Consider the following 14,055-nt stretch of genomic DNA (forward strand, 5'->3'; position numbering starts at 1 on the left):
ATGTATATAACTGAGTTGCTGAAGAATGTTAATCTCCAGTGTTTAAACCAGTGTTTGGTATTCAGCAAAACACCAAATGGTAACATGCTGAAAACTTGTAGTTTTTAAAGTAGTGTTCTTTGATGAATTCCTTCCTTATTCATAGGCATCACCACTTTCCCTTTTTCAATTAATCTTTTTAAAACACTGATGCTTTCAATAATACACAAAAGTCTTATGCTTTGTTCGATTCTCTTCTGCATTCTTTTTATGCCAATTTCAAAACCATGCAATTTTCTTGCAGCCTCAATTACAAAAATATTTATTTTTCAGTAGTATGTCTACTACTTTTCAGGAAATGACAAAGATTAACTTGCTTAGTGCATCTGCAGCCTGGCAGGTGTGAGGCAGGACGGGTGAGGTGTCAAGACCACAGGCCGGGAGTCACATAGATCTAGTTTCAGTCCAAACTTATTCCTTAAGAGCTATAAGATCCTGCACAAACAATCTGGCTCCTGTAAGCCTCAAATGCCCCCACTGTAAAAATTTTGCACAAGCTAAATATATTTGAAAATTCCTTGGCACAATGTCTGGCAGAGAAATCTCTCAATAACATGGAAGTATTAATATAATGCCATTTGCAACAATGCAAAATGGCTTGTTTTGGAACTTCAAACATAATTTTAAACACACATATATAATATACATGTATATTATGTGTATAATATATGTATTATTATATGTATTATGTCATGTAATAATAATATGTATTATTACACATTACATTATACATACATATGTATGTATGTATACTATATGTATAATATAATATATATAATATATAATATATAAACATGTGTATATTTTCACCAAAAATATTTTTTAAAATAATGAAGTTGTTGGTGGAAGATATGTTTCTAGACTAGTGTCCCAAACCTTCATTTACAACGATACTATTTCAGTTGAGAATTATCCTAATGGTAATCTGCCTGGAGTGGCTAACTTTCCTGGTTTTCCTTTGACTCTCCTAGCTTCAGCACTGAAAGTCTCTCATCCTCAGAAACCCTTAGTTCCCAGACAAATCTAATCATGATTCCTTCTTTTGGAACCTAATGCTCATTCATTCATTCATTCATTTATTCATCTGTTTTTCTGTAGTACCAGGTACACTCTTAGGTTCTGGAGATATAAAGACCAATCACCCTCAATAAAGCCACAGCCTAGCAAAGGAGACAGACAAACGAGCAACTGTCCATAAGACCTATGGTGACTGCTGATGATGGAGTTTTGCCAAGGATGTCCGAGAAACACCGGGACTGGGCACCTCACATAGACTTGTGGTTTAGGGAGACTTCTCAAAGGAGGTGAGCACTGAACTGGAACTTGAATTAGGTGCACACCTCAAGCCAGAGCCTTCTACTTCATTCTTTTGGGAGTTTTTCATGGGTGAGCTCTGTATTACTTAACTAAACATATTGAAATGGCATCTCCTGAGATGTATTTTGGCTGTCATCTAAACCGATTTTGAATAACTTCCAATGTGCATGTAATCTTTATGGAATGTCAACAATATATGAATATAAATGTCTACAAACTCTTAATTGTATAGCAGTTCTTTCCACCCTGGAGATACAGGAAAGTTAAAATCTATTTTTAAGAATGTTAATCTCCTGCTTGCTTTTTCATTATTTGACATTCATGGCACAAAGGAAATTATGGGAACAGGTTGCACTGAAAACAAAACAGAGGTTATAATAAATAATGTTGTTCTAACCATAATACTGTACTGGTTGCCCCAAAGTTAGCAAGTCAAACATGTTTCCGACAGCTTATTATCAAGGACTAGGCATTCTATTCTTTTTACTTCAATAATGTTTCAAGTATTCCTGACCACGCCTCTATCATTACAGCAAACGCTGCAGCAAGATGGTAAGACAGAGGCTGGTCCACAACAGGAAGCTCTGATGCAACATGAACACATGAAGAGCCTGAAGATTCGGTTCTTCACCTGCGGGGAGAACTTTTCATAGACTGAAGGTGGAAGGGGACTTATTCCCAGACAGACTGTAAACTCTATGGGCGGGGGTGGGGGGGTGGGACAGGCACCATATCTGTATTATTTGCTGCTGCTTTCCCACTGTTTGGGATATAACTGATGCACAAAATGATTGAGTGAATAACAAAACACAGTTGAGTCTTCGCTCCATATTTCCAACAAATGATCTTTCATTCTATGAAAAACTCTAGGGACTAAAAACGCCTCTTTGCGATTCATGAAAAATCAGACCACACATTCTATTTCTGTAGAGGTTGGTTAGTGTCACTTTATTCCCTAACTTTAACCACATCTCTAACCTTCACCAGTAACCTTTGAGATATTCACTGGAATTTACTAAGAATGTGCATGTGACCATGCATACACCGTCCTTGTTAGAGTAATGATATGTCATGCCATGTTTTCTGAAGAATATGGGCCAAGAGCATTAATTTATAGACCTATCAATCACAATCACCATCTAGTTTAAGCTCCATAGAGATAATAAATGTATATCAGATAATTATTTTATTGACTCTGAAGGTTTTTGGTAATTTTGAGTGATCAAAGGAAAATACTAAAATTCCCTAAAATCCTGAGCATTTTTTTGCCTTTTGGTCATGGGTTTTGTTTTTTTTTACATGTATACATCTGTTCATATATACGATTATGACACACCTGACATCTAAAATTCAATGGAAGAGTTATAAGCAACAAGTCTTTGTAAAAATTTTAAACTTTCTGTATTACTCTTTTTTACCTTTGAAGTTTACTACACCAACTGCAGTTGAAGCCAATCTGAGAGGATACACAGGGGCCACAACCATTAAACTGGAGACATGCTAGGAAACAGGACAGAATAGGTTTATCAAGACTAATTGGCAGCATGGAGAGAAATTAAAAAAAAAAAGACTGCTCAACCAAAATTAAAATCACCCTCCTACCCCCATATACACACAGGAGCAAGATACTTATGCATAAACAGATCAGATCATTAAACTTTCCACCTAGCCCTGTTCACATGGTAACTTACTAGGTAATGGGGTCATCTCCACAGCTGAAATATTGGTAATTTTTGACATTTGTAGCTCTACTCGGTGGTATTCATAAATTGTTCTTCTTCGAACATCTGTAAAAACAAAAATAGAAAAAAATAATCTTTCAAGATGTCTTCGCCTGTAAAACAACATCTGATAATGAATGTAGAAATTATTTACTTTTTACCCAAGCTGGTTTTAAAATGAAGATTTAAAATAATCAATCCCTGTGAAGAGATTGATTATAAGAAAAAACCTGAAAATCACGTATTGATATACTCAGAAGTCTTTTTTTTTTTTTTACTTTTTTAAAAAAAGCTTTTATTTATTTATTTGAGAGAGAGAAAGAACACAAGCAGGGGGAGAGCAGAGGGAGAGGGAGAAGCAGGGGAGCCCGATACAGGGCTCGATCCCAGGACCCTGAGATCATTACCTGAGCCACCCAGTCACCCCTCCACTGTGTTTACTTTTGAAAGCAGTCTTGGGGATCTTATATTTTATGAAGTCCTCATGTATATGATTAAATTGCTCCAGAAGTCTTTTTTTTTTTTTTAAAGATTTTATTTATTTATTTGAGAGAGAGAGAATGAGAGAGAGAGAACACATGAGAGGGGATAGGGTCAGAGGACGAAGCAGACTCCCTGCCGAACAGGGAGCCCGATGCGGGACTCGATCCCGGGACTCCAGGATCATGACCTGAGCCGAAGGCAGTTGCTTAACCAACTGAGCCACCCAGGCGCCCGAAGTCTTTTTTTAATCAATTAAGTTGAAATGTTGATTATAGTCCCAGATACCTCACTTCACTAGCAGGGGCTCCAACCCATTGTTCCCTATGATATACTGAAGACATATTCTTAATAGATTTATGTATTTTGAAAGATTCTGACATAAAATCAAGAAGGTAAGATGACACCACTTTTTAAAACTAAAGCTAAAGTGAGTCCTTTAGGAATGGGTAGCAGTTAAAAATTTTTCACAGCCTAAAAAAATAAATAAATAAAAATCACAGCCCAAATAAAGTTATTTTGCCAGAAGATGAGTCTGAGTGCTTTAAAGGTTTAGAATGAAATTTCTTTAATAGAAGAAAAACAGAACTTAAATCACCTTAAAAATTTAGTACTGGTATTTATTAAATATACAGTATCATGTCTGAGGAAAGTTAATAATTAGTACTTATATTGCATGAACAAATTTATAATCGTTCATCAGCAAATCCAACAGTATCCCTGAGGAAGAGGCTAGATGGGAGACTTTGACATGAACTTTAATAATTAAATATCAGATAAACACGGCAAAAACATTTTATTACAGTCAAGACTGTTGATGAAATATATTTAAAATCTATTAAAAAAAGACCTGAGCTTTATGCTAATGAGCTTGCCTGATGTTTGGTAAATGGAATTGGAAAAGTAATGTTATCAGCATTTTATTTAGCTCTGAAAATGCCTGTGATGACAGGAAAGCATTTCCTGAATACTATCATATCTATCAGGAATTATTTGGAAAGCTATAATTTATTGAAAAAAATATATTGGTATCCAGTCTTGGGAAGTCGAATGTCATAGTGGTTGGTAGTACATGCTCTTGAACAGTCTTGTGTGGCTCACATGCCAATGTTGCTTCTTAGTATCTGTGTGACCCTGGGCTCCTTTGTTAGCCTCTCTGTATCTCTGTTCCCTCACCCATAAAATAGAGATAATAGTACCTATACCACTGAGTTGTTTCGACAACTAAAATGAGATAATAAGTGCAAATTGGTTAGAACAATCCCTTTCACACTGCAAGTACTCAGTACATGTCCCACATGCTAACCATACATCACACTGGTTACATGCTGCATGTAATGGTCTATTTCCATAGACCTAAACGCACTGGAGTCACACTAAGGCTCTGAAATCAGGCTTCCAGGAATTTGTCTCCCACCTTAGCTTTAAGAAACTTAAATTTTGACTAAGGTCAATTGACCCAACTGTGATCACCTCTAAGACATAAAGCAGGAATATGGTGTTGAGGAGATAGTGAGCTGTCTCTTATTAAAAGTTTCAGGAAATGTAAATATAGCTACACATCCAGGAGCAAAGTCAAATATCCACTTATTACCTACACATATCTCTACTTTTATCCACTCATATCCTTTCACTTATTTCTGATGATTCACCATGAAATTCTGCTCTGGAAGAGGAAGGGGGGAGGCCTCAAATGAACTCTTTTGGGGCTTGGAGAGGTTCTAGAGCCATTTGTGGAATGTATCTTCAGGTTTATCAGACTGGAAAACACTGCTTAAGAACCATAATCTAATTCATTTCTTTTTGGTATAAGGGAAAGATGCATATATAATTTTCAAGGTATAAACTTTATCAAACATTAGAGAAAATACTAATTTTAGGGTATTTATAAGGTTTCTTGAGGCATATATTTTTTTTAAGTTTTAAGGCACATAAAAGGATTATCCAGCTTCTGCTTTGTCTAAATAATACACCTTCCTATATACTGCTTTCTCGTGTATTTTTTTTTTTAAGATTTTATTTATTTATTTGACAGAGAGAGACACAGCGAGAGAGGGAACACAAGCAGGGGGAGTGGGAGAGGGAGAAGCAGGCTCCCCTCAGAGCAGGGAGCCTGATGTGGGACTCGATCCCAGAATCCTGGGATCATGACCTGAGCCGAAGGCAGACGCTTAACGACTGAGCCACCCAGGTGCCCCTGCTTTCTCGTGTATTTTACTAAATAAGTTCGTTCTTGGAAATGAATAAATAGCATTAAATAACATCGCTTTGCCATGAGATCACAGGGTTGGGGGTTTTTGAGTCTCCTTCATACTCAAGTTTGCTCTATCATATTTGTAGGTGCTTAAAATACTAGTTTTCTCTTCATTTCATACTATACTTTGAAAATCTCAAACTACTGACATATTGGCTATGGAGCCTCTGGAAGTTAATTATTAATTATGCACATGGGGTTAAGGGAAAGTGACCTTTTTTGCTCTGCTAGTTCTATCACCTGCTCAGACCCCTCCAACTATGGGGATGAAATGAGTTTAACAAAACTAAGATTAATGAGAATGATTTTTGTTTGATGACCTGCCAGTTAATGACAGCTTCCAAACAGTCATTTTTGTTGTATTTCAGAGATACCCCGGTCAGAAACAAGTAATTAGGAATGTATTTACTGGTAGCTCCTGCCAATACTAGAAGCTTTCATTTGATTCCAGAAATGTATTTAGCTCATGTGTCTTCTTTAGAAAGTCAGCCAAAATAATGCTGTACCAAAAATTCAGTCTTAGTAGTGCTGATACAGCTTTAACTGTTTTCCTACAACTTTACAAAACCAAGTTTGACTATCATAACCGTTAGGGGCTTTTAAAAATTAAAAAAAAAAAAAAGAAAAGAAACTAAATCTCTGAGCAGACTAACACGTAGAGAATAAAGTTTAGTATCCAAAATCTGAAGGTGATATGATTCAAAGTGTGACTAATGAATTGCATTTTTTAGAAATTCTGAGCAATATTAACAGGCGGGAACAGAGTGATCATATGGAAACACCAGGAATCCTGTCCAATCAATATTCACTCTGGCCGAAATGAACACAGTTTAATGAATACCCTGTGGCATGATTAGCCCATGATCTAGTTTATTTGCTTGTTTTTAAAGCTAACATTCACATAGAGAATGTATGAGTAATTTCCTAAATTGGCAGATTCTTCCATTTATATAAATATTTTAATATTGCCTGAACTGTCAAGTAAATGCTTTCCTAGCATGGCCTTACTTATGCATTGCCAATGCTTCATGACTGGTCCCAAGTGGTTATTTCTTTTCGAGTTCCAATTGAGCCCACCACACAGCACCATTCACTGAGAACTCTTTAATGTAAAGAGCATGTACTGCACAACAAGTTCATTCCCGCCATGAAGACTCGGGAAAAAAAAGAGACTCTTGAGAAAAAAAAGAGAGAGAGAGAGAGACACCACTACAGCAGTGAATTAGAAAAATGTACTCCACTAAGCGAAATAACTGGTTGGCGTTGTTAAATCAAGCATCTACAAATGGAAGATGCTTTTGCTTCAAACATTTCTTTATTCCTTCTGTAGTTCTAATTCTATTAAACAAAAATGTAATTCATTTTGGCTAAGGCAACATAAAATTTAGAGGGCCATGAAGTACTAAGCTGAGCTTCTTCGATTTTCTTCTCATCATTCCCTCACTGCTTATGAAGTTTCAGGCGACTATTAATACCCAAATGGGCAGATTCCATAAGTTACTTGAGCAAACATAAAGAAAATCAGGAACTTCATCTAAAACCAATCTTTACTTTTCTCCTCCTTCCACGTATATTTACTAAGGGCTTAAACAAGATGCATGTTCTGACTTCTTTAAGTAGTCTTTGCCCAAGAAGAGAACCAGAACGAACACTGGGACAGTAAATGGTCAAGCAGTATCTGAGTGGGCTGGTGCGACATGTGGATGGCAGGCCTAACATCATGGTTCCCGTTGACCTAGGAACTGTTCCTCTGAACGTGGTGCTTCCCCCAGGGGAACACACCTCTTTATTCCTGAGACTTATGGGGAGATTTTGTAATGTACATTGGCAATGTCATTAAGTCTCTCTCTCTCTGTTTTTTTTTTTTTTCTGGGAGAAAAGAAGATTGTGACTTTCTTAAATCAAATTGGGTGAAATGCAGTAAGATTTCCTTATTTTAAAATCAAGTTTTTAAAAAGCTTTTAGTGCTAAATCATGCAGATGTTTGGCACTTGTGTAAGAAAAATCCCCTACATTTCCAAGAAACTAAACTTCCTATAAAAAAATCCAACTGGAAAAATTAACATGTGGGCATGTTTATAAAGGTATCCAACCAGTGTTAGTTAAAAATAGAAATATTCTCTGTGTAGTAGGGAAGTGTAAGTTAAATAAAAATAATCATTATGTAATAGGGAAAAATAAGAAATAATTAAGGCAAAGGAAAGTATAAATTTGAAGGCAAACATGAGAGAGAAAAGTGAAAAATTGAATCTGAGGTCATAATTTAAAATTAAAAAGACCTTGATAGAAAAATTAGATTTTTCTATTTAGATTATTTTTGAGAACAATTTTGACTACTTTCCTATTCCTTCCACGGTAAGGTAACCACTGCAAAGATCAGCTCTTGATTCACTTTATTGAATAAAATAAAAGTACATTAAGTTGGGTTTCTCTTCCTTAGACCAATAAATCCTAGCCTAATAGGTACTCAATAGATATTTATTAAATACATAAATGTTTAAATGTCTTGAATTTTTAATAATGTATTAAAGTCCTTTCTGTGACTTTTAGTATATTAGAAATAAATTATTAAATAAATCGAGAGACACATCTCTGTATTGGTAAAATTTTATTTTATCTGATATTGGTATAGGATAAAAAGTTAATGAATAAATAAATGACTGAATAGATTAAAAAAAAAAAAAACATAGCCACAAGTCCCTGAAGGAATTGTTTTTCTTTCATAGATTCTAAAAAACATTCTGAAATATTTTACAATTAACTAATCAGTGATTTCTAATATCCAGAAAGTTCTTAAATATTTGCTTCTTTTTAAAAAATCAAACATACCAAATAGGGTACGCTTGCAATGTATGTATTAAGCAATAGAACATCATTTTTCATAACATTTTCTATCTTGGAAGAGATTTATGAGAAGATATTTTATGGGGAAAATGTTATGATTTCTATTTCTTTCTCCTTTTGTTGAGCCTTGAGTGGACAAATGCGTATGTGGGAACCAAAGCACCTGAGGAAGCTGGGCTGGAAAGAGAAGCAATTTTTATCTTCTGTAAAATGAATAATTTTGAAGTGCTCTCTATTTTGAGGACTGAGAAGGTAAGATGACCCAATTTACTAAAGGATTTGTGGATCAGTGTGTCCTTAAATGAATGAAAAGACCCTGATAACTTTGAGAGTAAGAAGAGAGGCTCAGTTCTTCTAAAAGAGCTTTAACTGGGTTATGAAAGAAAAAATATCATCAGTTTTTTCAAGATTATTCATTTCCTCCATAGTTGTCAAGATGCTTTTTTTTTTTTAAATTACAGTTGTTTAGTAATTATAATGGAGGTGTCCTACTAGCTAATCAAAATTACAAATTGTTTTATTTGGGGAAGATCAGTTATAATGGAATGTTTATATTTGAAAATTTATTATTTAATCGTATCAAAAGTTCTAAGGCTTTTTGAAGGCAATGAAGTAAAATGTATGTTATGTAAATATTACACTGAAATATAATATTTTATTTAAATATGCATATATGGTCTATTATCACCCTGTCCAATATGGTAACCACTAGTCACATGTAACTCTCTAAATTAAAATTAATTAATGAAATCAAATTAAAAATTCAATTCCCAAATGTCATTAGCCACATTTCAAGCGCTAGTAGCCACATGCACCAGTGAGACTAATACTGAATCGTTCAGATTTAGAATATTTTATTAGTGCAGAAAGTGCCATTAGACAGTACTGGTCTATGCTATTATGTTTTCTGGTAATTAAAGCTTAAGATATTCTGCAGAGTAAAAAACAAATCTCTCTTTTTGTTTGTTAAGGTTCTTTTTTTTTTTTTTTTCAGTCTGTAAACATAATTTGGGTCAAGTTTTTTGAAAAATTGCTGCCTGGTCTGTAAAGCTTATAAAGAGACCACGTATGACAAACTTATACAATGGTCCTCAAAGAGTTCACCGAACCTCTGAATATCTTTAAGTTATATTTGCTCTCCAAATTAGTTGTGACTTTTATCTTAAATGCTAACATTTCTTATTGAGCTGTGAATAATAATAACAACAAAGCAAAGGCAAGTTGTAGCAGGAACAACGTCGATAAATTGAAGACAGCAGATGCTGATGAGAAAGGGATTGACGTGAAGAAAGAGGCTGGTGAGAAGAATAAAGCGGAGTGTTCTCAAGGACTCGGAAATAGCCGTTATGGTTAACTTATAGAAGAACCATTTCAAGTTAGGTCAGCAGCTTTCCAGCTTGGTTTCTTGGACAAGAATTCTGCGTGTGTGTAAAACTAACTTTCACGTTACTAAAATGACTTTGCTTTACGTTCCCAAATAAAAGAACTGTGAAGGCAAGAGTGGATTTCCTGGGTTTTCTTGCTGGGAATGTTATGCTCTTTATGCTCTGAAGGCAGAGAAAAGGTGAGGCCCAATGGAGAAGGTCAGCACCCTAGAGATTCAGATGGAAATTCAGAGTGTTAAGTTGGAGCAGAAAGAAACCAACAAGTATGAATGGTACTAGGGAGAACTGTATGTTTATCCGGGAAGATCTCTGCACACTGAGTAAAAGAATTTGGAGGGATATAAGCAGAGGCTGAGAATTACTTAATAAAGCTATTTAACAAGAAATTATGGAAATGACACATGACCTATGAATACATGACAATGTGAAAACTTTCTGATAATCAAAAGAATATTAAGGCAACAATGAAATATCATGTTCTGCTGATCAAATTTGCAGGGTTTAAAAAATGATAATAGTGTCTGGGAGCATCTGGGGAAATGGGATATCTAATAAAAAGCTGGTGGGGAAGTAAATTGGTACAACATTTACAGACAGCAATTTGTCAAAGCACATTAAAAAAATCATTAACAGTCAATGGCCACACATTCATTTTTAAAGAGTTGTGTCAACATTTACAAACAAAGATGCTCAGCACTGTTTTGCTGATAATTAATATGAAAAGCAACCAACATGACAAACCAGTGTTCAGACAGGTCACATAAATTATGAAATAAAGGAATTTGTTGCAGCTATTAATGGCCACATTTTAGACAGGTATTTAGCAGTGTAGAAAAAAATGTGTTATATATATTAAAGGAAAAATAGGTGACAAAATATTTATAGCCCAATGCCAATTTTCTTAATGTGCATGTGTTTACATGTGTATCTACCATAAACACAAGTTTGGATGCAGATGCAGGGAAACATTAATTGGTATATCTCTGTGGTAGATTTACAGACCAATTAAATTTTCTTCTTTGTATTCACTGTTATTTTACAAATTTCTCTGAGTTAATATACACTATGCTTATCATCACAAGTATGTTTTTACATTTGGATTTCTGTAATGAATAATCGAAGTCGTTGTATATAGACCTGTCTTTCACATCTGTACCTGTGGAGACTGAAACAGCTGATCTCCATGTTCTTTTTGTTTCTAAAATTCTACAAAGTATTTTATGAAAAATAGAAGGTGATGCAGAGACCTATGGACAGACAGACACACCGAGAAGTCACAAAACAAACGACACTTAGAAAGAATGAGTTTCAGAGAGAGGGTGTCGAGGTGTTTTCTAGTGGAAATCCCCTGTGGACCCATTCTCATGAGCACTTGTTCTGGATGTGGACATCTTAGCATCACTGTCTTTGTAAAGTGACAATGTTTTTTGTTTTGGGGGTTTTTAAAAGATTTTATTTATTTATTTGATAGAGATAGGGACAGAGTGCACAAGCAGGCTCTCAGCTGATCAGGGAGCCTGATGCGGGGCTTGATCCCAGGATCCTGGGATCATGACCTGAGCCGAGGGCAGATGCTTAACCAACTGAGCCACCCAGGCATCCCGTGACAATGTTGATGCTGATGAAGCAACAATAAATATGGACGCAAACACAGTGCTTACTTGTGTCCTAGACATGCTTATTTAAAGTGAAAGGGTACATGGCATCGTAGGTATTAAGATGACCATTTTGTATGTTAAGTTATAGGAATTAAATAAAATGCTCAAGGTCTAACACATGATTAGTATTCCCACTATGGTATCCCTTATTCTTTCTGGACTGCTAATTAATTTTTATCTTTTATTTTATTTTTTAGATATAAGGGTTAATTTCACCATGGGTTTTTTTCTTTCTTTTTTCTTTTTCTTTTTGGAAGGAGCAAAGGAATTTCCTTTATAACCTTGCAACTGTTTACAAATTTACTAACAATGCCTGAATTCCCTTTGATATTTTAAACTATCAGATCACCTGATCTTTTTTGAAAGGTAAAGACTATGGTAATAAACCACGCTTGAAAGTTGCATTGACATCATTTACTATTTGGAAGCCTTTAAAAAACTGAAAAACAAGTTTTTTTGTTTTTGATATTATAATGAAAGGGTGGGGAGAAATCTTCATAATAAATAAATTAAACCTACCTACCTGCTTTTCAAATGCTTTACCAAACCTTCACCAACTGATAAGAATGGTATAGCAACTGTGGTCTCACTGGGAAAAATTATTCTCAAGGTTATAGCTTGCATTACCATGTTGCCATGGGTAGATTAAGCCAAGGATCTAGGCTCTATAACCTGTGTAACTAAATGATGAAAAGAACAGAAAATTGATCTTATGAGAACAGGGTCCTATGTAATGTACCTTGCAACAGAGAAGAAACGAAACCTCTCATTACTTAGGATAATGATCAGGTTTTCCCTAAATTCACTCAGGATGAGGAAAAGGGGGAACAAAAATGAATGATTTAAATTCCCTGTGAGGATGACTCCTAAAATGAGGGTTGTTAAATAAGAGGGCAGAATTTTGAAAAGAATTTAAATATTTATCTAAATTCTGATTGCACAAATAGGTAACATACAGGTCTCTAGGAATCATCTTATAGTCTCAGGAAAAAGTAATAGTTGTATAACATATTATGCTAAACTTGGGTTAGCCTAATCTCTGCCATAAATAAGTACACTTTTTTTTTTTTAGGCTGAGAATACAATGCAACCATATCTCTCCTTCTATAGAGAAGCTCATGTAACAGACACTGTTACACCTTATAAATGTGGGAACAGATTTTGAAAGAGATTTAAATTTTTGTTCCCAAGAAGATTTTTAAATAGAACACATCAATTCCAGTTTTCTTGCTGAAATACGGTCCCATCTAAAGGCAGGGATGAGTGGATTCGAAACTCAGAACTTCCATTCTTTCTTGGCTAATTTTCTCAGGATGGGCAAGAGTGAGGTCAATAGGAAATGTGAATGGCATTCCATCAGGCGGCTTGCCTGAGGGAAGCTTTTCCCTAAACTTGTGCAATTTTTTTAGATGAATGCTGAGTCTCAACATCAGACATAATCTGTTCCCAAAATGCATGCGAATTTTGCCAATTTACTCAATAATATTTATATTTGGGAAAGATGTTTTTCCTCAAAACAAAACAGTTATTTTATTACCTTATAACAAGGGATGCAAAATTGCAATTTGGGTTCTACAGTCTAAGCACAATTCTACCGTGCTTCGGTTCTGAGACAATACTTGCATATCATATATTTGGAAAATTTTTTTTTCTTTTGTACTTGGGTGGGTCTTTTTGTCTAAACAATAATATACCAGAACATCAATGTAGACCAAGATGTCTTTTGAGGAAGCTGCAAATAATATTCTTTCTCTAAGGAAAAGCACCCACAAATAAACTAAAACTAGTGTTTTACTTGTGTAATAATTGACTCAAGTCATGCTTGATTTAACATCCCTGAAAGAAGGAATGTGAAAAACCCTTGTCCTCAAAGGGGAATCAACTGGCTCTCCCAGGACATGGCCTCTTATTTAAGAGGATGTCTATGTGCCTACACATGCTAATATATCCTTGCTTTGTTCACAGTATAATTTTGTTTCTGGAAAATCTGCCTTGATTTAACAGTTCCCTCAAATGTTACTTCCCAGTAATTCTCAGCTAATAAGGAGAAACTGCCATGGAAGATTCACATTCTTCACTAAGCATTATTGCCACAGATGAACATCATTCTAAATCATAGTTGTAAGATAACCCCTACTACGTTTCCAGCCAATCCAAAAAGTCTAAGAATTTGAAGTCTAAATAATTTCCACTCCATTTACCTTCTGTATTTGAGAGGTGGCATACTTAAACAGAATTAGTTCGAGGGAAGACCAAACAGCATATGCATGTGATAAATTAGGTCTACCCCTATAGTGAAATATAAGAAGGACTTTGAACAAAAAAGGGAAAGAAATAATCTAAGCTTGAGATGTATT

At 35.0% G+C, this 14,055-nt stretch overlaps 1 protein-coding gene across 1 annotated transcript in view; it reads right to left on the reverse strand.

The window, feature by feature from the left end:
- PLXDC2 (plexin domain containing 2) overlaps positions 1-14,055 on the reverse strand; it is a 459,765-nt gene that overhangs the window by 109,295 nt on the left and 336,415 nt on the right. Inside the window, exons 9-10 of the mRNA XM_035021516.1 lie at positions 3,048-3,143; positions 2,775-2,856 (exon numbers count right to left, since the gene is read on the reverse strand). Coding sequence (XP_034877407.1) covers positions 2,775-2,856; positions 3,048-3,143 — 178 coding nt within the window. The remainder of the gene's footprint in view (positions 1-2,774; positions 2,857-3,047; positions 3,144-14,055) is intronic.

This window comes from Mirounga leonina, unplaced genomic scaffold (genome assembly GCF_011800145.1).
Source record: "Mirounga leonina isolate KUSES-001 unplaced genomic scaffold, KU_Mleo_1.0 Mir_175, whole genome shotgun sequence".
In the NCBI taxonomy this organism is placed as follows: domain Eukaryota; kingdom Metazoa; phylum Chordata; class Mammalia; order Carnivora; family Phocidae; genus Mirounga; species Mirounga leonina.